Source organism: Pollachius pollachius (genome assembly GCF_949987615.1).
Source record: "Pollachius pollachius genome assembly, chromosome: 6".
In the NCBI taxonomy this organism is placed as follows: Eukaryota; Metazoa; Chordata; class Actinopteri; order Gadiformes; family Gadidae; genus Pollachius; species Pollachius pollachius.
In genome coordinates, this window is record NC_136939.1 from 6,930,774 (window position 1) to 6,955,079 (window position 24,306).

The 24,306-nt window shown below is 46.1% G+C and overlaps 3 protein-coding genes across 3 annotated transcripts in view; all 3 read right to left on the reverse strand.

Annotated features, from left to right (window-relative positions):
• Positions 1–1,304: 1,304 nt before the first annotated feature.
• tmem82 (transmembrane protein 82) lies at positions 1,305–3,423 on the reverse strand (the record flags this gene model as incomplete). The annotated part of the gene is made up of 6 exons (XM_079738578.1): positions 1,305–1,434; positions 1,599–1,795; positions 2,087–2,501; positions 2,622–2,808; positions 2,992–3,064; positions 3,339–3,423. 6 exons carry the CDS (start codon positions 3,421–3,423, stop codon positions 1,342–1,344), a joined length of 1,050 nt encoding a protein of 349 aa, XP_079594704.1. The 3' UTR covers positions 1,305–1,341.
• Positions 3,424–4,243: 820 nt separating this feature from the next.
• On the reverse strand, positions 4,244–8,849 carry sult1st5 (sulfotransferase family 1, cytosolic sulfotransferase 5; the record flags this gene model as incomplete). Its single annotated transcript, XM_079739033.1, has 8 exons — positions 4,244–4,356; positions 4,439–4,619; positions 4,748–4,842; positions 5,380–5,539; positions 5,772–5,869; positions 6,652–6,780; positions 7,277–7,406; positions 8,835–8,849. 8 exons carry the CDS (start codon positions 8,847–8,849, stop codon positions 4,244–4,246), a joined length of 921 nt encoding a protein of 306 aa, XP_079595159.1.
• Positions 8,850–10,818: 1,969 nt separating this feature from the next.
• mib2 (MIB E3 ubiquitin protein ligase 2) overlaps positions 10,819–24,306 on the reverse strand; it is a 32,455-nt gene continuing 18,967 nt past the window's right edge. Inside the window, exons 11-19 of the mRNA XM_079738045.1 lie at positions 23,859–24,007; positions 23,421–23,577; positions 22,073–22,227; positions 18,765–18,891; positions 17,785–18,060; positions 15,711–15,889; positions 15,166–15,359; positions 14,592–14,657; positions 10,819–13,436 (exon numbers count right to left, since the gene is read on the reverse strand). Coding sequence (XP_079594171.1) covers positions 13,195–13,436; positions 14,592–14,657; positions 15,166–15,359; positions 15,711–15,889; positions 17,785–18,060; positions 18,765–18,891; positions 22,073–22,227; positions 23,421–23,577; positions 23,859–24,007 — 1,545 coding nt within the window. The 3' untranslated portion in view covers positions 10,819–13,194. The remainder of the gene's footprint in view (positions 13,437–14,591; positions 14,658–15,165; positions 15,360–15,710; positions 15,890–17,784; positions 18,061–18,764; positions 18,892–22,072; positions 22,228–23,420; positions 23,578–23,858; positions 24,008–24,306) is intronic.

Consider the following 24,306-nt stretch of genomic DNA (forward strand, 5'->3'; position numbering starts at 1 on the left):
CCTATATAATTCTGAATAGGGTTATATGTTAATTGTCAGGGGTTGGACCATGGGATAAGGGGATGATACAGCACTGCAGACCTCTTTATCTAATAATTGTAGGCTACTGGTTAATGCTCCTAAGGTGGGAAGTCGAAAAAATGATCAGTGATACTGAGTATGGATATTTTTAATGACGTATGGCTTAGTGCGTCTGCGCATGCGTAACCATGCGGTAAAATGATCTCAAAATGCAAGAGCGCGCATGCGAAAAGGAGTGGTTATAAAGGCAGAAGAGGAGTCTAGAAAACACTTCTGGTGTAGTTGACAGAGAGGCACCAAGCTCCATGATGCTTCATTTCCCATCTTTACGACATTGGAGCATTGTTTGGGAAAAAACATCTCCGTCGAAAGCCTTTTTGATGGGGAACTAGGAAGTCTACTTTCTACACTGTCTCGTGGATAGTACAATTTCTTACAGCCAATGGCAACGTGTGGAATTGCTTGACAATCTCAGTATGTCTCCGAAAGACCCCCTGGATTACCATGGGATTCGGACCTGTGCCTAATTTCACAGGCCTGTTGACATGGAATAAGGACGGAATGCATAAAAACGTCGGAGAGCCAGCCTCTGTAAACTCCCTGAATTCAATAAATATAAAATGGGCACAATACCGCGCGTCCAATGGGGATGATGTGAGCCGAATACTTTAATGTCAAATGTGCTCGAGCAGTATGCATACTTATTTTCCCTTTACAAGACCGTACAAGAGGGAAAATCATAACCACACTGAGTTTAAGAGCTCATTCAATGGGTTTCTTTTGTATCGTCCTTCAATTTAGTAAGCCGCTATCCAGCTAGAATTCGCGTTTGCAAGTGTGAATTCGTTACACGCCGCACATAAATAGAAATTTAGTCTGTTTAAACGTCATTTTGTGCAGCTTTAGAAGCAGTATGATGTCAGCCATTTTACCAATTAGAGCACTTTATCATGTTCGGTATAAAACTGATTATAGCACACGCGTTGCTGTTCGGGGCTCAGGCCTACCTCCCATAGCATACGAGAATTGTGCTCATCATTTACAAATGGGCTACAGCCAACCAACACTAGTACGCTTATATTCAAGTGATAACTAAACTATAGACTGTTATGAGGGCGGGGGGGGGGGGGGGGGGGGGGGGGTACTTAAATAACCTTTGTGGGCTATTTCACTATTTGGCTACAGGCTAAAATCAATAGGCCTATTTGGGAAGCAGCCTTAATTGTTTCGTCACTGATATGTCTGGGATACCATTTCACCTAGGCCTTAATATCACAAACGTAGGCTATGCAAATATAGCTCAATCCCACTGCATGATGTTTATTTCCCTGTATGATTTGATAATTGTAGGCGTGTCTTGGTTTCTTCTTGTTGGATCTCTTCTTCGTTGTAGTCTTCAAAATCCTCTTGATCCTGCGAGGGTGAGGAAATACATGTTCTCAGTATGATGGTGTGGTGATATCCAATGCAGCCACAACACAGACACAGTCTGAACCATTTAGTCCAACATTCACTGCAAACTTGTAGGGACTATTTATTGAACCGGGATAATAGTAGCTGCTGTTGAGTTCACTGACCGAAAGGGGTTTCGTAGTAGCAAGCAGGTCCTGGGCGGCAATGAGACACGCGGCCTCTCCCAGGAAGCAGATGAGGATGTGGACCACATCTGCCCAGCGACCGACGGTCAGCATCAGCACCAATAGACCCCCAAGCCGCACGGCCACCGTCTTAAGCAGCTCCTGCTGCTGACCAGCGCGCGCACGGCTCCGTTCATCTGTTCAAACGATCAAGAGACATCTCGTAAAACGGGGTAATCTTCCAACACAGGGTGAGCAGGCCAGTTCAAATGTTGCAATGGTAATGCTGCTATCAACATGGCCGATCGCACAACAACGCCCCCCCCCCCCCCCCCCCAAAAAAAAAAAAAAAACAACTAGTGAGATCAAGGAACCATAGTAGATTCATCTTGTTTTCATCAAATGTATTCCTTTTAAACATAGGTACGTGTTAGAAGCCTACAAAAACCTCTGATAAAGACAGCAAAACGTTGCAACCTGTGTCGTACCTTGCATGTACACAACCAACAAGGTGTAGCAAATAGTCAGTGGCGTCCAAAACTTCAGTGCCTCAGTGGCCGAAGCAAAGTGTCTGTTCACAATGGATATGGAGGCCAGCACAGCGACAGAGAAGGTGGCGATCAAAGTCCTGCGTAGTAGCGTGGGCAGCAGGGACCCCCCCGTGGACAGCAGGGTCATACACACGCCGCAGTAGCTTCGCGAGCTGTGGAGTGTGTACAGCGCCTCCACGTGGTGCAGCAACCGGGACGTCTGATTGGATAAGAGCCACCCGAGCGCTGCCACCAACATCAACGAAAGCAAACGCTGTGGCGCCCCCTCGTGGAAAAAGTGTAGACTGCAGCTTAGGGCACAACCTAAGGAGAAGTGACACTGGACGAGCACCAGCTGACATTCCCTGGATTCCTAACAATCGAGGGAGCAGATACACGGAGACAATGGGGATTTAAAACAAACAACACCGAAAATAAGATGAATTATTATTGGATTTAGAACAACTCATAATGTGTGTATCCAGTTTCTTACTAGCCCATCGGTAACCCAAGCAGAGATGGCGCGTAGAGAGAATTCAAGAACCACCAGCGAGGCCACTCTGGAGCCTACTAGGGTCAGCAGAACCACCAGCACCCCAGCCTGCAGGGTCCGGGTCAGGCCGCTTCTAGCTCTGCTATCATGTCGGAGCGGTCGCTTCTGGCCGGCCGTGGCGTCATGGCTGCACAGCCGTGAGAGAAAGAGATTAAAAGCATATGCACGGCATAGGTGTATTTAAATGCGAGCCATACATAATAAAGGTAAAAATATGTATTAACTATAAGTAGGCCTATCATATATTAAATATATGTATCACCATCCGGTAAAGCAATATACAACAACACCCCATGTCTGAATTCCTCACCGCTGTTCCTCTAGAAACAGGTGCACCCTCGTTATGTCCCGCAGGACCCAGATTCCACAAGCACCGATAACTCCTGGAGGTCAGGGAACGAATCCCAGAAATAAATGTTTAACATTTTGAAATGAAGGTTATACCCTGTGAATACCCATGTGAAAACCTATATGACTTGAGGTTATTTTTGTTGAACCGAGATCACTTTTAAAGGTTACACGTTGGCCTATAACAAAAAAAATGTAGACTTTCACAAATAGACAGGCTACACTATGCTGTGTAGACTTTTGAAATGCTGCTGGCTGTGATGATAAATCATTCAAAGTCCTCCAAAAAAGACGTAGGGTCCCACCTACCTTGAAGTAAACAATCTAACGGACTGGCGTCCAGAACCGGCCACCAGTTTAGCTTGTGTATAAACCAGTATATCAAAGATAACATGACGAATGTCTTTCCAATGTCGAAAAAATACAATCTACTGGCCTTTATCGGCGTAGAGATTTTGTAATGTGAAATCCATTCATGGCACAACAACTAAACTGTTATGTTAAATAGTTGTACAATTTAATTGAGGGAATATTAGTTCAGCACTCCCAGTTTGCTATTGAGCTAGCACGAGCCTGTTCTGTGATCATGTATCAAAGGTCACCACACAGTAAGAAACCAGTCATATAAACAACGTTGCAAAAGGAATCATTATTTGCTATGGCACATGATATATTTTTGAAAAGCTTGACCTTTTGTCTCTTGCAATATTGTTGCCCTTTGCAATTAAAAAAAAAGGACTTGTCTTTTTTTAAGATAAAGTATAGGCCTTTTCATTTCATAGAGCACATCAAACAATGATTACAAAATATATGAATAAAAATGTGTTACAGATCAAACAATATCCCAGTGTGGTTTTTATTTGAATACAATTTGAGCTATAATACCAGAGTTGTTTTAAAGCTTTAGTTTTATAATCGAAGTTGAAATGGGTTTCCAAGAGCAGACCTACACATAATTTTTGATTCAATCAAAATGGTAAACTTAAGTTTTATTCAGCATATTCATACAATTATTTATATATTTTTATAAAATACTGCCACTGTGTTGAATTCATAGTGCTAAATGTTTTTGACATGATGAAAGTAAATAATCAAAAGGAAAATACAAATACAATATAAAGAATACCTTTTTGGTTTTAAAGGCTTTTTAAAATTGTTGAATATTCTTAAGATAAATATAAATGATGGTGATCACGTTCCCATTGTTCCGGTCTTTAAATCACAAAACGGAAGGGAATCTCACAGTCAGACATGGTTTCCACGTAATGCTTTTCAAACGCAGCGTTTTCCTCTGGACTCAAGTGATTCTTCCAGTCACCAACCTCCCCTGGGAAAACAAAAGGCATATGTCGTCCAAATCTTAATTGATAGATCAGCCCTTTCTTTCTATATCTATCCTGCTTAATTACCCTTTCTCAAGAAGTCAGACACCTTCCGGTCAAAGATGTTCCCTGGTATTGAGGAGTAGTTGGCCATTGGGTTTTCTCGCATGGCATCAAACGTCGTCAATTGCACGATATTGTTGAGAATGTCTTCTGACAAGTGGTGACCAAGGAACTTTGCAATTCGCTGAATCTCCCTGGCAGGATTCTGCATATTTTTGTATGTAAACAAGGCAAAGACGAATTCTGAATAATTCATGAATGATGAATGATTCATTAATTTATGTTTCCCGCAGATACGTTTTTTATTATCTGTATTCATCAAATACCACCTACCTCTTTCATGTCCTCGAAGAAAAGATAGAGTATATTCCGTTTGTCCTTCTCCTGCCAATAACCTTTGACATGTTCGTACCAGGATCCCCAGCACACTGTAATAACACGTTCACAAGTATTAGTAGTAGTCCAAAATAAATATATAAGTATATAGGATACAACTAGAGGATGCATGTTCTGATAAAAGATGAAAATACGTGTGATCTTGGACCGTTAACATGCTGACTTGAGCAAGCATGTTATAACATGATATAGATAACACTTTACATACATGTTACATTAATCATCCATTATTAAACATTAGTGACTGCGCTCTTAATTATTATTATATAGCATCAGCATGGGGTTAGAGTTAGGGGAAGAGGGCTATTCTCTCCTGCCAGAAACCGCCCATTCTAAGCATGCGCTTTCTAGGCCTGCTTATAATAATAATAATAATAATAATAATAATACATTTAATTTAGAGGCGCCTTTCAAGTCACCCAAGGTCACCTGTGGTTGTTCACAGGTTATGTGATCTCTGATATTGGCTAGATCAGTAAAACACACATTTTCAGTACCTGAACCTCAGTGTCAGATCAGGCCCAATGTTTTTTCAAATACACCTAACACATGATCACAATCATATGCACAAGCATTCACATATTCAATCCAAAAGCACTCGCATTGTCCTTCCATGAACTTCTTCAGGTACCCTGACCATGGTCCTGGCTCCGGCTGAATCATGTTCATGCGGTCAAAGTGAAAATAGGACACCACGTTGTCTTTAGGGTTCCGAGCCACATAGATAACCTAAAATGAATGCGATAAAATAAATTATTGATTACATTGACATGCAGATCGGCCAACAATCTTTCTCGCGACTCCGGGTTCGTTTTCTCTGGAGCTAATGACACGACTGAACTGTGTTGGTGCAATGGACTAAATGCATTTTGAGGGAAATGATACAAATGGCTCAATATGACCGCTATATTAGGTGTCCTGATGTCAGGATAATGGGTTACATAATAAGAAGCTGTGGCACCTTGCTTCCTGACTCCCAGAAGGACTTAGGCAGCAGCTGGATGGGTAGATGACTCTTGATCACGCGAGGAGGATCCATCTTCTCGAGTTGAGAAATCCCTGAAGGGACATAAGATCAGTGATCTAAGGTCTGATTTGTGAGAATAGGTGCAATGTGCCTGTGGTTGTAGTAGTGACCAGCTGGAGTAGGGTCAAGTAGGATGTAACTGGTTATGTGGTACTGACCAGTAGGGTTAGCTGTGTTGTGACTGGTTGTGTGACGCTGACCAGTAGGGTTAGCTGTGGTGTGACTGGTTATGTGGTACTGACCAGTAGGGTCAGGTGTGGTGTGACTGGTTGTGTGATGCTGACCAGTAGGGTTAGCTGTGGTGTGACTGGTTGTGTGATGCTGACCAGTAGAGTCAGCTGTGGTGTGACTGGTTGTGTGATGCTGACCAGTGACTGGTTGTGTGATGCTGACCAGTAGGGTCAGCTATGGTGTGACTGGTTGTGTGATGCTGACCAGTGACTGGTTGTGTGATGCTGACCAGTAGGGTTAGCTGTGGTGTGACTGGTTGTGTACTACTGACCAGTGACTGGTTGTGTGCTACTAACCAGGTAGTGCTGACCAGTGACTGGTTGTGTGATGCTGACCAGTAGGGTCAGCTGTGGTGTGACTGGTTTTGTGATGCTGACCAGTGACTGGTTGTGTGATGCTGACCAGTAGGGTTAGCTGTGGTGTGACTGGTTGTGTGATTCTGACCAGTGACTGGTTGTGCGCTACTAACCAGGTAGTGCTGACCAGTGACTGGTTGTGTGATGCTGACCAGTGACTGGTTGTGTGAGGCTGACCAGTGACTGGTTGTGTGCTACTGACCAGTGACTGGTTGTGTGCTACTGACCAGGATGAGATCCTTTGGCCGTGTTGATCTCTAGGAAGGGCATGCGGATGTCAGTGGGAGCCCGCCTCACCTCCTCAGCGTCGCCGCCGTGCAAGATCAAATCTACGATCTCCTGCGTCCATGTAGTACCTGGAACGTACACACACGTACTGTATATATATGTGGATGTGTGGGTTGTGGAGATAAATAGTGGTGGCCCTTATAACACTTTTATATAACATATTCACACATATCATCTATAATAAAGGGAAGTTACATACAATTACAAATAAACTGCGTTTATATAGTGCTTTTCTAACCAGTCGCCACTCAAAGCGCTTTACAATATTGCCTAACATTCACCCATACACCGACAGCAGTGACCCCCATGGAAGATGACAGCCAGCTCATCGGGAGCGGTCAGGGCAAGGTGTCTTGCTCATGGACACCTCGACCCTCTAGGACGAGCCAGGGATCGAACTAGCAACCTTCTGGTTACCAGTCAACCTGCTCCACCCGAGCCACATGCCGCCCCTTTAAAACGACATTGATTGCTTGCATCCAACCGTGTTTTTGGTTGCTGCTATGTTTCTTCATTTGAATCATCCCTATCTTTAACAATTCTGGTCCTTTCAACGTTTCCTACCTGCCTTTGGGTATGTGACGATGAGTAGGTCTTCTGGAAACGCTTGAAAGGCCTTGACTCTCTCCCACGTCTTGACCATGGGCTTCAGCAAAGGGATGCCCTCCACCTCTTGCAAGGTGCATCGGGTTAACTTTGGTTCCAAATAATAGGCAATCAAACAAAAGTGTTAGAGGTAGATAAAGTAGCAACGAGAGTCCACGTAGAATTTCAAATGAAATCGGTCGTTATCGTCAATTGGCACCGATTTGTTTCCTACCGCTGGGATTTTAGTTTGATATTCCATACTCGCCTCGACCATTGCAAAACACAATAGCACCTTGACATCTGATTTTGAGCTACGATTTTATGACTTTTAGTCATTTCAACAGCTCCCTCAATTTGGATCAGATTGGCCACAAAACACTGTTATATACTCAGTAATAACCCCTCCCTACTTTCACATTACGTTTTTGACAATATCACAATATTGTGTATAATATATATATATATATATATATATATATATATATATATATATATATATATATACAATATTTTATATTGAGCAGAATTTATAAAATGTGGTGTGAAAAATCAAAATCAAATGTAAAGGTGATATTGAATAAACATTGAATTTCGGTGGGGATATTGCTGACGTATAGCAGTGTTCAGTGGCCAATCCAATCCAAATTGAGGGTTCATCGGCCCCTCATTCCAATTGAAAGCCAGGATGCTCTGGGCTCCTGGGGATTCTCTCCACATTGGTGGGTCTTTCTGTGCTAAAATGTATTCCTAAAAGAGCTGAACCAAGCGCACCCTCAGACTGGCTGAGCAAACAGCCCTGGGCTCGTCTCGTGTTCTACATGAGCAGTACCAACTTCTGCCCTCAGGGAGGCGCTACGTGGTCCTGCAGGGAATATAAATTAAATCACTCTTTTTTTGTTCTTCACTCCAAAGCGCTGCTCAACCAACCCCTAATCCCAAGGGCTGCGATCACACATTCACATTTACACTATCACGTGGACTCAGCTCCACAGTACACAGAGACTGTGTCCGTGAACAGATGTTCTTTTATGTCAGATGTTCTTGTTCAACAGAGATTATTCAGTGTTGTTGAAGATTGTTGGACAGATATTACAATTTAACTCAAAATAAAATGTCCATTTGATATTAACTCAACAATACAAGAGAAATAGGGTGGGTGACGATCTTACAATGTTTTGACGACATCCATAAGGAAAATAGCAAGGTTATTGAAAATTGAAATAGAGAACGTTTAGATCAGGAGTGTATAGTGTTTATTAGTGTGTTGTTATGAACGCCCATTGATGTTAAAGTGGATGAAATGATATGCCAACATTTATAAAATCCAACCGAAATCCCTGCAGTAGTATCTTTATTTTATAGTTAGTATGAATATAATGAGCTCTACTGTTACAATGTAGGCCATATTTCACTGGGTGCTTTAATAAAAATGAAGCTTAATTTATGTAAGACGAAATGTGTAAAACTTGAAGTCACATGACTCGCCACTGAATGGGGTCACGATATTTCAACAATGTGATCAGAGAAACCTTACCTCTTGGAACGCCATCTGGAGTTAAAAGAGAAGTCAAAGTTGCGTTGGAGCAAATGCTGACGGGCATCAAATGTTCCAATCTACAATTCAATCATTGATCCAGGAGCGATCAGCACGGATGGGTGGCCGCTGCAGGCGGAGGAGGGAACGGATTGCTGCAAGACGGAGCAGATGAATAAAAAAAGTTACAATTTGCGAGTCGTGTGACTTAAATATGAATACTGTATTGCCCAGCAGGAACTTAGACCCAGTCCCTTCAACGATTATCTGACGGTTGACTGTGATCACGTTTGCTGAAGGTACAAGCTAGGACTACAAGACTACATGATGTAGGCCACAAGACTACAGGAGGCTCACCTGCTGCTATCAGTGGTACTGTTACTGCAAAGAAAAATTGCAATGTACCCCAATGGGTTAGTACGCGGACACCGCAGGGAAGGACGCCAGTGGGCGGGACTCACCGCCAGGGGGCGGGACTCCCCGCGATGCTTGCTAGGTTTCCGCAACATTAGATGGCGCCCTCATTCCATAGAATACTATAGAAATGTGTATCTGAAGTATTCCATGGAATATATATATATATATATATATATATATATATATATATATATATATATATATATATACACACAGGAGGAATGTTAATTGACACTATTCACAGTATGAGAAGAAGCAGGTTGAGGGGAAAGAAGGGTCGACTTTCCATGACAAACTTTATCTTGCAACTCTTCATGAATGCCATGTCTGCTAATATTACACACACACACAAACACACGCACACACACACACACACACACACACACACACACACACACACACACACACACACACACACACACACACACACACATATACCTGTCTCATCAGCCTGTGTATCGTGTGTATTTGTCTCAGCATGTGTATCGTGGGTCTTTGTGTTGTTTTTCACTTCAGCGTGTAACGTTGGTCTTTGTGAGTTTCTCTCATCAACATGTGTGCCGCGTTTCTTTGTGTGTGTTTGTTTCTCATCAGCATGCGTACAGCGTGTCCTTGTGTGTTGTGCTAGGTCCCGGGCAGGTCGCAGTGGCTGCAGGCCATCACGTGGGGTCAGGGACAGTGCGTACCTGACCAAAGTTCCGGAACAATGTGTTTTAGGACACAGATACAAGTGTGTCATTTGTTTTCAAATGGTTGCCTATCACATGAATTGTAAAGCGAATTATTAGACAACAGCATGAAGAAAACCCAAGAGCAGCACATCGGTTTATAGAGGCCTATCTGTGTCAAGGACATTTTGAATGTAATGAAGCTAAAACTGTGATAAAAAATTAACTGATAAAAAAAACGGATCACTGGAATAATTTTCTGCCAGTGCAATTAGCACAATTTAGAAGGCCTCATACATAATATTAATAGTAGGCCTATCTGAAAGCATAATTTACAAACATCTTTATGAACACTAGCAGTGAAAAAAGACGTTCAAGCTGTTTAAAAACAATTCTGGTGGTGGTCATTTAGTAAGAAGATATCCTTAGCATGACCCCTTAAGACATGTTACTTAAGCGTGTATTTTCTAAGATCTAGAGCTGTCCCTTCGCTACGTAACGGGTAAACCGCTGAGTCATATGCCAAAGCCATCTGGTGCTGTAACACCATTAGGCCTGAGAAGTGGCACACGACAGCATTTCACCAGACGCAAACATGTTGATCTCCAAATGGTTAGAGACTGGCCAGCATCATGCTGGCCATCGTTTGTTTCACCAAAGCATTTTTGTTCAGTTATTTACTCATTATTTCAAAATAAAACTAATTTATTTGTATGCAGAGAAGCGCAATCAAATTAAGTTGTAAAAGATTGATAAGGTGTGTGTGTGTTTTCGTCACGCAAAACCTGTCCTTGTGTCAATGTGACTTTACCTCTATAAATAAATAACAATTCATGTTTTAACATGAATGCAATATCAATCAACGAAAGCAACAATCATACACCAGCTTGTCCTTAGAAAACGGTTCAATATTTATTGCAAAATAGTTTTGTACAGAATACAACAAAGAAGGAAAACAAATATGTCAACAGCAGAATAATGGACAGTAAGGCGAACACCAGAAGTCAGAGAGCTGTACAAACCCAATGGTAGCACATGTTGCTTTTCCTCGTGTTACCTCACATGTAGTCCTCACTCACTCCCCCTAAACACACTTATTTCCCCTGTCCGGTCCTCCAACCAGCCGCTGCAGACAACTCAAAACCTGTCATCGTGAAATTACCGCAAGAAACGATATCCCATGACATGGCAAGTCCCACCAATATGTATCTAAATGTATATACATAGGTCTCAATACTCCCCTCAAATCATCAAATCATCCCCTCAATCAAATCATATTCTGACATTTTTGGAAGTGACAAGTTGTCCTTCAGAAGAGTACAAGGTGATACAGAACGACATGGCTTCAGACCAGAGCATGGCTCCTCTTCTATCATTAGTGTAAGCTAATCATCTTTGAGATCCGCGGAGAGCTGGATCACCCCAGAGTGTGCGACAGTGCGAGGAGACCGATATTATTCATGTTCTTGGTCCTGATATCATTTTTTTTTTCCTTTGGCGTGCGTTTCCCGTTACACATCTTCATGCGATTTTTGGCACAGATAACAGCCGTTTGAATCAAAGGAAACCTTCGTGCTAAAAACTGTTCGGTCTCACCCGTCTTGTTCTCTGAAAACAAGCGTACAACTTCTGCCACATCAAAAAGGCATAGGTGAGAGACATACTTTTTTCTTTTAAATCCGACATTCAAATGTACATCTTGGACACACCCCAAAGGCCCCCCCCCCCCCCCCCCCAAAAAAAAAAAAATCCTACCTCTGGAAGTTGGTGTTTTCAAATCGTAGTACAAATTAAATAATGATTAAAATAGTTGTTTTTATTATATGCATAAGCCCTTCAAGAAAACAAGCCAAAAACATTACAAAGGACAACAAGGATGTACAATCCGGAATGGCTGCCAAAACCCCAAGACAAAAGTTACGGAAACCATCTCGTAAATAGAGCCGACGTATGAGACAGACCGATATCTACAAATGTAACGCATTTCTGTTTTTTTTTTGTTGCCATCTTACAATACATCTGGTTGATAAATAAGAGAACGCTTCTTCTTTACAGTGAATAAAAACCAGCGTTAGTCAGCACTAACGCCGCTGTTGTACAGCACAGATCCACCAAAGTTTAGATGACTCCACACAAAGAGACTGCCAAAATAAAAGCCCCGGGGACCGCACAATCATGCTTTTGCACAAACATACCGACGATAACAGTGTTGACTGCTGCTTGTAAAACGCGAAAGAAAAAAAAACACAAAAACGCCCCCCAAAAAACCTTAAACACTTCACAAAAAGGAAGGGGGGGGAGGCTGCTATGTAACTTAACTAATTCGTTGGGTTTATGTCATGCTAGACCAGAACCTAAATGGATCACTAGCTACCTGCCGTGACCTAACAACACGATGGCTGGATTGAGCTCCGCACCGTTGGGAAGACGGGTGACCAGGCCCGCGACAGCTACTGCGGACGACCAAACAAGGGCTTCCCGTCGTCGCCAGTACAAGCCGCGGAGGTCTTCACCATCAACACAACGATGTGAGGAGCCAAAGACGACTACAGCAGAAGTTACTTTCCACACATAAATAAAAGTCTGGACTATTTACTACTTGTACGTTGAAAATAAAACAGAACTGTAACTAAAAAGTACACGCCGACACACACACACGCACGCACATACACACACAGAGTCATGTGAGCTTTTACAATATGCATATTTTCATGCATATATATATTGTGTTTTTCCCCCCTTTGCATACAGACGTGACTGGGGGGGGGGGGGGGGGGCATTAGGGGCTTGTAGCTTCCCCATATTCAGAAACACTGATGGAAAAATAAAAAAACGTAACTCGACGTAACCGAATGAGAGCGCAAGGACGGGGGGGACCGCGGGGGGAAGGGTAACAGAGATCCATATTCGAGCAGCCTGTGAGGATTGCGTCTCAGGGGCCCCCAGGCGACTGGGTCGGCCTTGCGATGGCCCTCACGGGCCCCTCTGTTGACGAGTGTGGGGACGAGCAGAAGAGACGCGTGGGTGTCGGGTGGAGGAGACACACACCTCGACGGAGATCGGGCGGTGGGATACACACCGCCAACCCCCGACGGAGAGGGCAGCCACAAGGGGAGCTGGGATCAACAATCTGGCATCGACACACCTGCAGCGATACACCTGGGCGGAAGAGTGTAACAGACCAGCGGCCCCGTAAACTAAACTACCTTCTTCTAACAACACGCGTCAAAATGGCGGAGGCGTGGAGGAACGAGGGGAGGGGGGGGGTGGGGGTTTCAGACAAACAGCTGGATGCGTTCCCGGATGGTCTGGCGGCAGATGGGGCAGGTCTTGAGGGCGGCGCTGCAGTCGATGCAGGAGGCGTGGCCGCACTGGAACACCAGCTTGATGTGGTTGTCGATGCAGATGGGGCAGGTGATACGCTCCTCCATCTGCCGGTAGCGCGACTGCAGCTGCTCCAGCAGGTTGTGCTGCTCCGAGTTCTCCGTGCCGGGGCTGCAGTCCACCTCCGTCTGGTCTGGGGGGACGCCGGCGACCAGCGACAGAGAACACACACACACACGTCAGGGAGGTGGACAAGCGGCAAACAACCGGTTTTGATGGAACACCGGGCGGGCGCAAAGGCCATTCACATGAGCAACCACTTGGTAAACACATGCTGTAGACCAGGGGTTTTCAAAGTATGACAGTGAGCCCCCCCTCAGAGGACAAATTTCAGCTGAGCCCCCCCCCCCATTTTTTTTTTCTTAATCCCTGTTTTGAAAGACCTTTTAATTATTTTACACATTTTAAACATCTCTGATCATATTTTAAACATCTCTGATCATATTTTACACATTTTAAACACCTCTGATCATATTTTAAACATCTCTGATCATATTTTACACATTTTAAACACCTCTGATCATATTTTCTTGAAACATTTGAAACATTTTTGAAACATTTTTAAACATTTTTGAAACATTCTAAACATCTTTGTGCGTTTTGAGACACATTTCAACATCTTTATCTAAGCATGTTTGCTTAACGTTTTTGAAATGCATTTGAACATCTTAATCTGTAAACTGCCAGTTTAGCCTCCTTTTTAGCTCACCTCAACTTTAGTGGGAGCAATGAGTTGCTGTGTTCGAAATCGTTCCCTATCGCGGATATAGTGCACTATAGAGGGTGCTTAACATAGAAAATGTAACATTCAAAATTGATTAAAAAAAACCCTTGATCAACGTCAATTCAACATCAATACAACCTCCAGTTTTCCTCGTGGGTGCCCGGTTTGTTTACATGATGTGGGCGCATCTGTCTGCGTCACACAAATACCCGGCGCATTTACTGACGCAAATGACGTTTAGAAATGTTCAGCGTAGTGTCTGAATTCTCGTTTGTTCGTTCCCTATTTAGTGCACTATATCATAAACACTATATAGGGAATAGTGAGTGAGTGAATAGGGAACGATTTCGAACACAGCGCGTCTTCGTCTTTGTGTTTTTTCTGTTACTTTTTCTGGTTTATTTTTTCCACCCCCTGAAGAACTCTGGCGCCCCCCAGGGGAGGCGCGCCTCACAGTTTAAAAACCACTGCTGTAGAAAATTAAAGAAAAGGTACGGTATCTTAAGACCGGCAGCCATCATTGAACACAAACAAGGTGTGGCAGAAGGGACCTGTTGGACTAACCTTGTCTGATCTTCTTGGTGATTGTGACTTGGCATTTGATGCATTTCTTCATTCTATGGGCACACTCTGTTGGAGAGGAGGGAGAAAAGGAAGGAGATGATAATGAGAAGAAGGCCCACATGAATAACCACTCGACCTCTGGTTGGGGACTACACCAGAACCCCAGAACAGGACGGAGCTCCTCTATAGCTGGATGAACAGTTCTGCATACTGCACGTTTCACGTTCCATGTGGCGACACCGAAACACGACGCAGATTTACGTAAACGGAATCGCAAGACGGAATCCGGACCACTGAAAATATGTTGAGGAAGCACTGCCTTCACGTTGGAGCAGACGCTGCAGAATCATTCAAATGCACTTGTGACAGGCAGCGGGTGTATCTCAGCCCACTGACAATACAGTGTTTGGATTTCTCAACGAGAGCATTCAATTTATTTCTGCATCTGGCTGTCAAAAACAAAAGACTCCGCCCGTCCTGTGCCCGACCAATCAGCGATGTAGTTGACGCACGCGACAGACCTAAAAGGGACTTGGACCACGGTGTAGTTTAACACAGAGGGGGACACACCCACCTTCGCAGGCCACGCTGTGCTGGCAGGGGCAGAAGAGGACGAGCAGGGCCAGCTCCGAGCAGATGAGGCACTCGCTGGGCCCCGGGGCCGTGGGCAGCACCAGGTTGGTCATGGTGTTGGGCGTGGTGTGGACCCGCCGCAGGCAGGCGCTGCTCAGGCCCTGACCGCACGTGATGGCCTGCAGGCGCTGCAACCTGCACACCGGGGACCCAACACACACAGAGACACACATTACACATGAGGAGACACACACACACACAAAGACCCACGTAACACCTGCTAAGGAGACACCCACACACACACACACCCACACACACACACACAAAAAGACCTACAGCACACATGCTAAGGAGACAAACACACGTCACACATGCAACCGAGGCAAACACACACTTTTCACAAGCTGATGCGCACAAAAACACACATTGTACACACGCTGATGAGACAAAAAACACCATTAACGTATTGTTGCATTGTGGTATTGTTCGTTATTGTCACCACGACCAAGTAAACCCACACACGCACAACCCAGGTCGGGGCCGCACCTGTGCTTCTCGGCGAAGCCCTTGATGACCTGGACCATGGCGGGGTCTGTGACCAGGTCCAGGGGGCTCTTGCCCTTGTGGTTGGCGTAGCTGATGTCGGCGCCTTCCCACGCCAGGAAGCAGGCGATGGCAGAGCCCAGAGTCAGCTCCACGGTGCCCAGGAGTCCGGACTCACTCAGCTGTGGAGGAGGAGGAGGAGGAGGACAGGGGGACATGAGACGGAGCCATGAGACGGAGCCATGTATGAGCTCACACGTTCTTCCACAGCATCTTGCAAATGATGCAATTGTATGACCTAGGGCGAGGAAAAAATGACATGCTATTTTAACCCCTGAGTTTGCACAACATGTGCTTCAATAGTGGGGGGCTTCCTCTTTTACTGCTAGAACATTCTTCAGCTCCCATTGTCTTAAGACTATAAACTAAAATATTAACGTTTGGTCAAATGTTTACCAAAACAAGTATGGTAAATGAAAGGAGCGGAAACAGGAAACTCCCCAACGACAACAAATTGTGCTGATGGCAGTCAGCCACAGCCCATAACGCACCTTAGTCTAGCCGAGTGTGTGTGCGCGTGCGTGTGCGATTGGCTCGTTCCCAGATGTAGTTAAGGGGAGCTGCAGTATTTGCGGTCACCTCGAATGGAAAAGATGCCCTTCCGAGGTTTTGTCACCTCAGCAAGAAAGTCTTCTCACAGATATCAAATCCCCATAAAAACCAGCCGGTTGTGTGAAGCGGAATCACAAAATTGTTCCTAATGTTCTTTCGGCCACATGAATTGTTGTGTTGGATATTCTAAAATTTGCTTCGGAGGACAACCTGCAAAGAATTGTATGTAATGTTTCTATCTACTGTGTGTCTAAGTGATGTATGTTTCCTGTGGGACAGTGAGAGGGGTTAGCGTTTCCAGATAAGCATTGCTACTATAATGAGGTGGCTCGCTTGCAGGACGCAGTGCCTAACCCTAACCCTCTTATGAGGTTTTTAAAAAACAGACAAGCCCTATTTATTCCAAGTTATCCAAAGAATCCGAAAAGTATCCACACGATCACAGTTGGTCCGTTCGTAAAGACAAAAGTGAAGCTGAACAACAGAAACCGGGATATTTTCTCAACACTCGGGGAGGCAAAGTACCTTTGAGAGGCATCGTTGAGGGGTTTGGGATAGGAGTGTGCAAGCGATAAACCAATTACAATTACAATTACAATTAGGGCATTTAGCAGACGCTTTTGCCACACACACACCGCCATCCATTGTAAGTGTGGCAACGGAACTAAACACATGGTGGAGACCTGTCGGTCTGGATACACACTGACATATAAAGCCCCACGTGGGGCCGTTTAGAAGACACATTAGGAAGAGGGGTGGACACCGCAAAGACCAACGCTGAATCCAATCCTAACCACACACGGTTTAACTCCTTCACAGAAGCATCAAACATTATTACTTCAACTTCTGAATCTTCACAAGGACAGCTCTTGTATTGTAGTGCTTCCCACAATTCTATTGAAATGTCTTAACAAAATCATGCCCGTCTTAAACCTGTGGGTCTACCGTCTCATCCGCACGGTCAAGGTGTCTCACAGCGTCCCGCCAACAGGTCAACATCCCCATTGGCACCCCCTTGCTCATGTTTTCCTTCACACCCTAATCAAGCCCATAAGCCTCTTACTATGTGTGTACATGTAAACAGATTAACTTATTTATCAGTTCGCTCTTCACAAAAGGACAGCTAAGGATTCAAATGAACTGACTAACCTCCCTAGCTCCACCTTTGTTATCGATACTTTCACATGTTTTTGCCATATGAGAAAAACAACTATTTTCAACCATTTAGTCAAGAAAATAAAAAAACAAACACATTATGACAACTAAGATGCAAATACACATTTTTGAATATTGATATCAGCCTATCATCGTTTAGAAACGGTCAGCTAAGCGATGTCTGTCAACAGTCGACCAGTCCACGCTGTACCCCTTGCAGTGTGGCTGTGGGTGGAGTTGCGGGTGGTGCTGTCGGGGCTGTGGTTGAGTGTGGAGGTGCCATCGGTGGCTCTACGGGTCGACTACTGACCCTGCCGTGGAGGGAGGGCCCGGCCGCGGCGCAGCCCTCCCCGGGGGGCTCCTCGGTGCCGCTGGGCCCCGCGGCGGGGGGCGGCGTCGGGGTGGCGCCGGCCAGCCCGGGCCGGCTGAGGGCCACGTGCAGGGCCGTGTCCCCGTCCTCATCCTCCATGTTGACGTCGGCGCCCTCCGCCACCAGCAGCTGCAGCAGGCCCTCGTGGCCCTGCGTCACCGCCAGCTGCAGCGCCGTCTGGTTGCGGTTGTTGCGGATGTTGACGTCGCAGCGGCCCTGTTGGTGCAGAAAGGGGCGTCAGGGCGGTCGGAACGGTCGGAGCGGTCGAAAGCGCCGGAACGGTCGGAACGTCGGAAGCGTCAGAACGGCCGGAATTGTTCAGGAAAAGCCGGAAGGATCAGAAAGCGTCGAAAGCGTCAAAAACGTCAGAACGTCGGGAAGTCGGGAAGTGTCAGAACGTTGGAAGCGTCGGAACAGTCGGAGGCATTAGGAACGTCGGAAGCATTAGAAACGTCGGAAGCGTCAAAAAGGTTGGGAAGGTCGGATAGGTCATAAACGTCGGAACCGTACAAACAGCCAATCAGTAACTTGTCCCGGCGGTATATATAGAACCCTGGGGAGAACCCAGCGTTCCCGGGTTCTCCCCAGGGTTTTATATATACCGCCCAAGCGGGGGTTGGCACCATGGGGGATATTGGACTATTACTTTGTCAAAAGCCTTATTCTAATAAAACACGCATTTAAACCAATTGAACCGTTTCAACAATCAAAAGCAAGAAAAGGAAAAAGAAATCCGCCGACTCAAAAACACATACGTGGACTGAACACACGCGCGGCAGGCGCCCTTATCTAAAAAGGCAACCCTGCTGGGCCGATCAGGAGCACGACTGCAATCTTCGAGGAGAAACCCTGATGGCAGTCTTAACAACAACCACCACCACTACAGCCCCACCAAGGGTCCGTGCGGCGGGGGGCCTCACCTCCTTCAGCAGCGTCTGGGCCACCTCCCAGTGGTTGTTGAGGGCGGCCAGGTGCAGCGCCGAGAAGCCGTCGTCCTTCTTCACGTCCACCAGCTGCCGAGCCCGGCCCAGGATACGGTCCGTGGCTCTGTGGTCGGGGGGGGGGGGGGGGGCGGGGCGGGGGGAGGGACAGTTCCGCATGGTCAACATCCTAAGCAGATAACAGCTACGTACTAAGACGTGTCATTGCCTCCCACCCGCCGACCTCCCTAAAGGTAAAGTAATGGTTCCACGTCGACGGGACACAAGGACCACGCAGACGCTTCGACGCAGGCGCAAACCTGTTTCGGTTCTGCGGGTTTTAGTAAGAGGACCAATCACAGCCCTTGCTGCTGCATGGCCTCGAACGCAAGGCTACCATTTTGTCCAGAGGCGCACGTCAGGCCCTTGCGGTGGATGCAAGGACGGTCCGCAAGGACGTAATGGGTCCGTTAACCGCCTTGCGTTGCGTCGACGTGGGACCATAACTAAGCCTTAAGACGTGTCATTGCTTCCCCCCACCCTTAGTAAAGTCAGGGCGATTGTTCTCAGGGCACGTGTGTTTGCTCGAGGGCTGCTACCGGAGAACAATTGCATAGGCCGGTTGATTCTTTGTAAGACAAAAGGCAGGGCTGTGCCAGCTGATTGGGAACAAATAATGACTGGAGTGGTGGCACCCCTATGCAACCGCAGGCTGGGACAAAAGATGGACTGGGCGGCCCGAAGTCACTACGGACTCATCCAGTCCGTGCTGTCCATTGACTTCCACATTATAATACTTTATTATAGACATTCTGGGATGGTGCTCATAGTGTAATCGTTTTTCTTTCTAAAATGCATTTACAATGTTCAGTTCTAGCTTTATTTATATACTATATAATAAATCTGTCAGGTAATAATGTTGATGATGACAGACATGCTTTGGTTTGGCTTGGCTCCACTTCCTTGTGAAAGTCCCTATGGTGGCTTCAGTGGCTTATCAGCAATCACGATAACTTGACAGACTTGCTTGATTAAATCAGTTCCTGTTGAAAATATTTATTTCGCCGTTCCCCAGAACACGTAAATGTAGTGGGGCTGCACTGCTGCCCTAATTTCCTTAATCAAGCCTCGTTTTTCATGCTACGTAATTCATTTTTCAAGACAAAGTTCAAGAGTTCCCTTTAACTCATTATGATTAATGGTGCCATGCTCAGCAGCATCCACACATTCTACAGATGATGCGTGTGGACCATGTTGGGTAAGCATATGTTGCTCACGCCTGGGGGACCCTACTAGTGCTGACTAATGGTGGACTCCATCAGGGAGACGTGGAGGTCAATAGCACCTGCAGTGGAGCCGACGTGAGGTGAAATACCAAAGAGCTTGTGGGAGGGAGGGAGGGAGGGAGGGAGGGGGAGAGAAATCAATGAATGGATGTTAAGGAAGTTCTCTACTCTTGTGAATCAGGACAACACCTATCCACAGCTAAAGCTCCGTATCCCGCCCCCAACCCTCAGTGATTGGCTCACAGACATGACCGTCTGGTGTAGGCCTCAGACATAATAGAAACTGCATTTCCATGTGAGCTGATAACAGCTTGTACCACAGAATCAATCAATGAAATGGGTGATGCCGATTGGTCAATGTCTTGAACCAACGACACTGAGCGTTTAAATGTTTGAGAGTTTTTTCCGCCCACCTCCCCCCCAGAATCAAACCCCTGACGCCACACCAGGCGGAGGACTCTGAGTGACCACGAAAGGAAGAGGGACGAGGCTTTTAAGGTCGGGCAGAATCTACTACGCTCTCTCTTGATTCAGTCAGTTTGCTTGCTTCCATGGCTGCGGCATGCTGTGTTTGTGTGCCAATTTATTTCAAATCTGGCAACCATAGTGCATCATAACACACAGGCCCAAACAAACACAAACGTTCCAACGCGGAACAGACATTTTAAAGTAATACTGGTGGCTGGTGTGGTCAAAGAAATATGGATTTTTCCATACTGATTATTGGAACCAGTTTCCATTCTAATTTCCGCAGTATCGATACACTGGTACTAGCTGTGCTTTCCCTCTCTCTTTTCTCTCTTCTCTCTGTTCTCTCCGAGCGCTTCAGGGCCCACATAGCCCTGCATCCTCTCCCTCACCCACATACCGCTCATTTAAAGGAACAATTGGGAATGTTGCATATTACTTTGACCCAAAGTGCATTGACTGCATTAATCACTCTGCGTTTCTTCGGAATCTGACTCATTGTTTTAATCGGATATTTGCTGGGCTGAAATGCCTTAAGCCAGAGAAGCCTGGGAATAACAAGACTGTTTACATCTTCTCAGGAGCGGGAAAACAGATGTCAACAGAAAGTTGTTGCAGAAATCAAGTTCTGAGAACTGAAAACTGAACTGAAAACCACTGTATCGCTTTATATACATGCAGCTTCCTCAATGTCTCTCCGCATGCTAAAATAGCTGCAACTCATCAGTGCTTCTTCTGCTAACCCTGGGAGTTGTACCAGACCGAGGCCCAATATGGCCAGCCCAGCAGCATACACCACAGCACAACAGATAGTCCATTTATTAAAACGGTTGTGTAAGCTGCAGCCCAGAGTCACAAACCAGACCCCTGCTAATTCCTCCCTTCCTGTCCTCTTCTCAGTGGTGCTCTGTGCTCCTCCATCCTCTCCCTTTGTCCGCTCAATATTAATTACACTGATTAAGTTATCCATGGGTGACACCAATTGCAAATAGGTTTAGCCCTTTCCCACCCATCTGACCTGGGTAAGATTGGAGAGTGTGTGTGTGTGTGTGTGTGTGTGTGTGTGTGTGTGTGTGTGTGTGTTTGTGTGTTTGAAAAGGCAGTAAGAATATAATTGTTTTGACTGGATACGGTTAACCATATTGTTTATGTCTTGCAGCCCCGGCCAGAGCGAAAAGCACTTTTTCTTTGTGTGTGTGTGTGTGTGTGTGTGTGTGTGTGTGTGTGTGTGTGTGTGTGTGTGTGTGTGTGTGTGTGTGTGTGTGCAGAAGGTGTTGGGCGTTGCCTTGAATAGCTCACTCTTATAACCGAGCAATAACCCTTGTGACCGGTTACTAACCCTTTTCTGTGTCATCCTTGTGTATTCACCTCACTGGCATCGGATGGGCGAATCAAGGAAGTGCTTCATAACTGCATGTGCGTGCGTGCGTGCGTGCGTGCGTGTGTGCGTGCACGTGTGTGTTATATGTGCGTGCATGCATGTGTGCGTGGGTGTAATATGTCTGCGCGTGCCCGTTAGCGCATGTGTGCGCATGCGTCCAGCTGCCTACTCACAGCTTGTTGCCCTTGAGCGCGGCGTGGTGCAGCAGGTTGAAGCCGCGGTTGTTCTGCTGGGTAAAGTCGATGTTGGGCACCAGCACCAGGATCTCCATGATGCCGCGGAGGTCCTTGGCGATGGCGTCATGAAGGGGTGTGTCCCCGTACGAGTCCTGGAAACCAGCACAAAGGGAAGGGCTCTCTAACTGGGTGCCGTTTGCAGTGATGACAATTAAAAGGAACGGCTGAGCCATCGCAATGAATGCTACGACGGAGTGAGTCAGCCCAATCACTGAGTCACTAATTGGTCAACAAAAAGGGGAGAAACCCCCGGTTCCCTGAAGGAAATGTTTTTACCGAAACAAACAAGTTCATTGTGGCAGTTTGTAGTTCCCAGTAATGCGTAGGACGTGGTGGGAAGGCAGATGTGTGCGTCAGCAGATGCCTGCTGTTGGAATCAAGTCCAATACAGAGTCATTATGAAGGGAGTGTGCCTCTCTTAGGTATCCATACATTTGGCGAACTAGAGCAGTGTTTGTCCTCAGGGGGTATGCGGCCCCCCTAGGGGAGCTTTGAAGGACTGCAGGGGGTACTTCCCAAAAAATGGCTCCTTTTATGTTTATTTGATATTGGTTATGAACAATTGTAAAATAATGCCTATTTATATATGCTATATATAATATAATATTATTAGTTTCAGATTGAAGTTAAACCTGAATGCTACAAGTTTGGTGAATCTTTCCAATGATCAACACAAATCCAGATCAATGACGCACATCCCAAGCTCCTCACTCCTCAGAGGTTTCGCACCACCCATTTAATGCACACGTCGACACTAAATCAAACGCACTAAATGCATTTTTTAAATCCCTTTCTATTCCCTCCCCAAGAGGTTTTGTGCTGTAGAGAAGGGGTTCTGGGCTGGAACAAAAAGCTACGCGGGTGCAAATAGTTTAAGAACCATGAGAGTGTGTCCGGCATCTGAAACGCATCGCAGCGACACTAAACCCAAACGCTTCCCTCGCGCTGACTCTGCACATTATGGCTACGGACCGAACCTCAACGCTTTTGGAGGTGGCAACCCGAAACACATGAAGCCGGTACAGCAGTACGTATACATACTCATGCATTATATTGTGATGTGACTTTTCCACCATAGAGCTACTTGTGTACCTTCTTTCTACATGTTGCATAAATACTTTCATGAGGTTTTGGTTTCAGCGGATAGTCTCGTGCACATGATATCACAGTTGGCCAGCGGGCAACTTCGGAGGCAGAGACAAAACGAGTCCGGTTCTGGTGGGGGGGGAGGGCGACTCAGACCGGGTTGCTGATGGGTGCTGTTGGGTGCTGGTGGGTGCCGTACCTGCAGGTTGACGTCAGCGGCATGCTCGGTGAGGACGCGCACCACGTCCGTGAAGCCCTTGTTGACGGCGATGTGGAGCGCCGTGCACATGGAGTTGTTCAGGAGGTTCACGTTGGCCCCCTTGCTCAACAGCAGCCGGGCGATCTCAGCCTGGTTGCTGCGCACGGACACATCACACACACACACACACACACACACACACACACGGTTATTGTATGCCGACCTACCAATGTTTGGATATGCAGATATTTGTCCATTCTAACACATAACAGCTGTATAGTTCTTTGACAAATTCATGAATAATACATAAATATAGTAGAACTTTAAATATAGCAGTGGGTCTTGAACCATGTGACCAGATGTACTCCGAACACAGCGGGTCTATGCTTCATCAGCCCGGGTTCACGGTCAGGGTGCTGCGGGGTCCGGGGGCCTCACCCGAAGGCGGTGTAGTGCAGGGCCGTGTCCCCGTCCTCGTCCTTGACCTCCACCGAGCTGCTGGCCTGGAGCAGGGCCTTTACCACCTCCAGGTGGCCCTGGTGGGCGGCCACCTGGAGGGCCGTCTTCCCCTGGTTCTTAATGTCCACCTGCGGGGGAACAACGGCCCCGGCAAAGGGTGAGAGGGGAGGTTTCCTCCAAGAGGCCCTAAACAGCAGTCCTCCTTCCCCTCGCCATGTAAACAAGCACATCGGATACCACCCATTGTGGATTTCATTTGATTCGCTTCGGTACAGTTCAATCCATTATTACAGAATAAACTAATTGAAAACACAGCTGCAAGTAACAATCTTTTCCATATTACGCTAGAGATCTCTATTTTTTTTAATATGCAATTTATTGAAAAAAAGTTGTAATCTGCTTTGATTCTTTGATTTGTTCCGCAAGA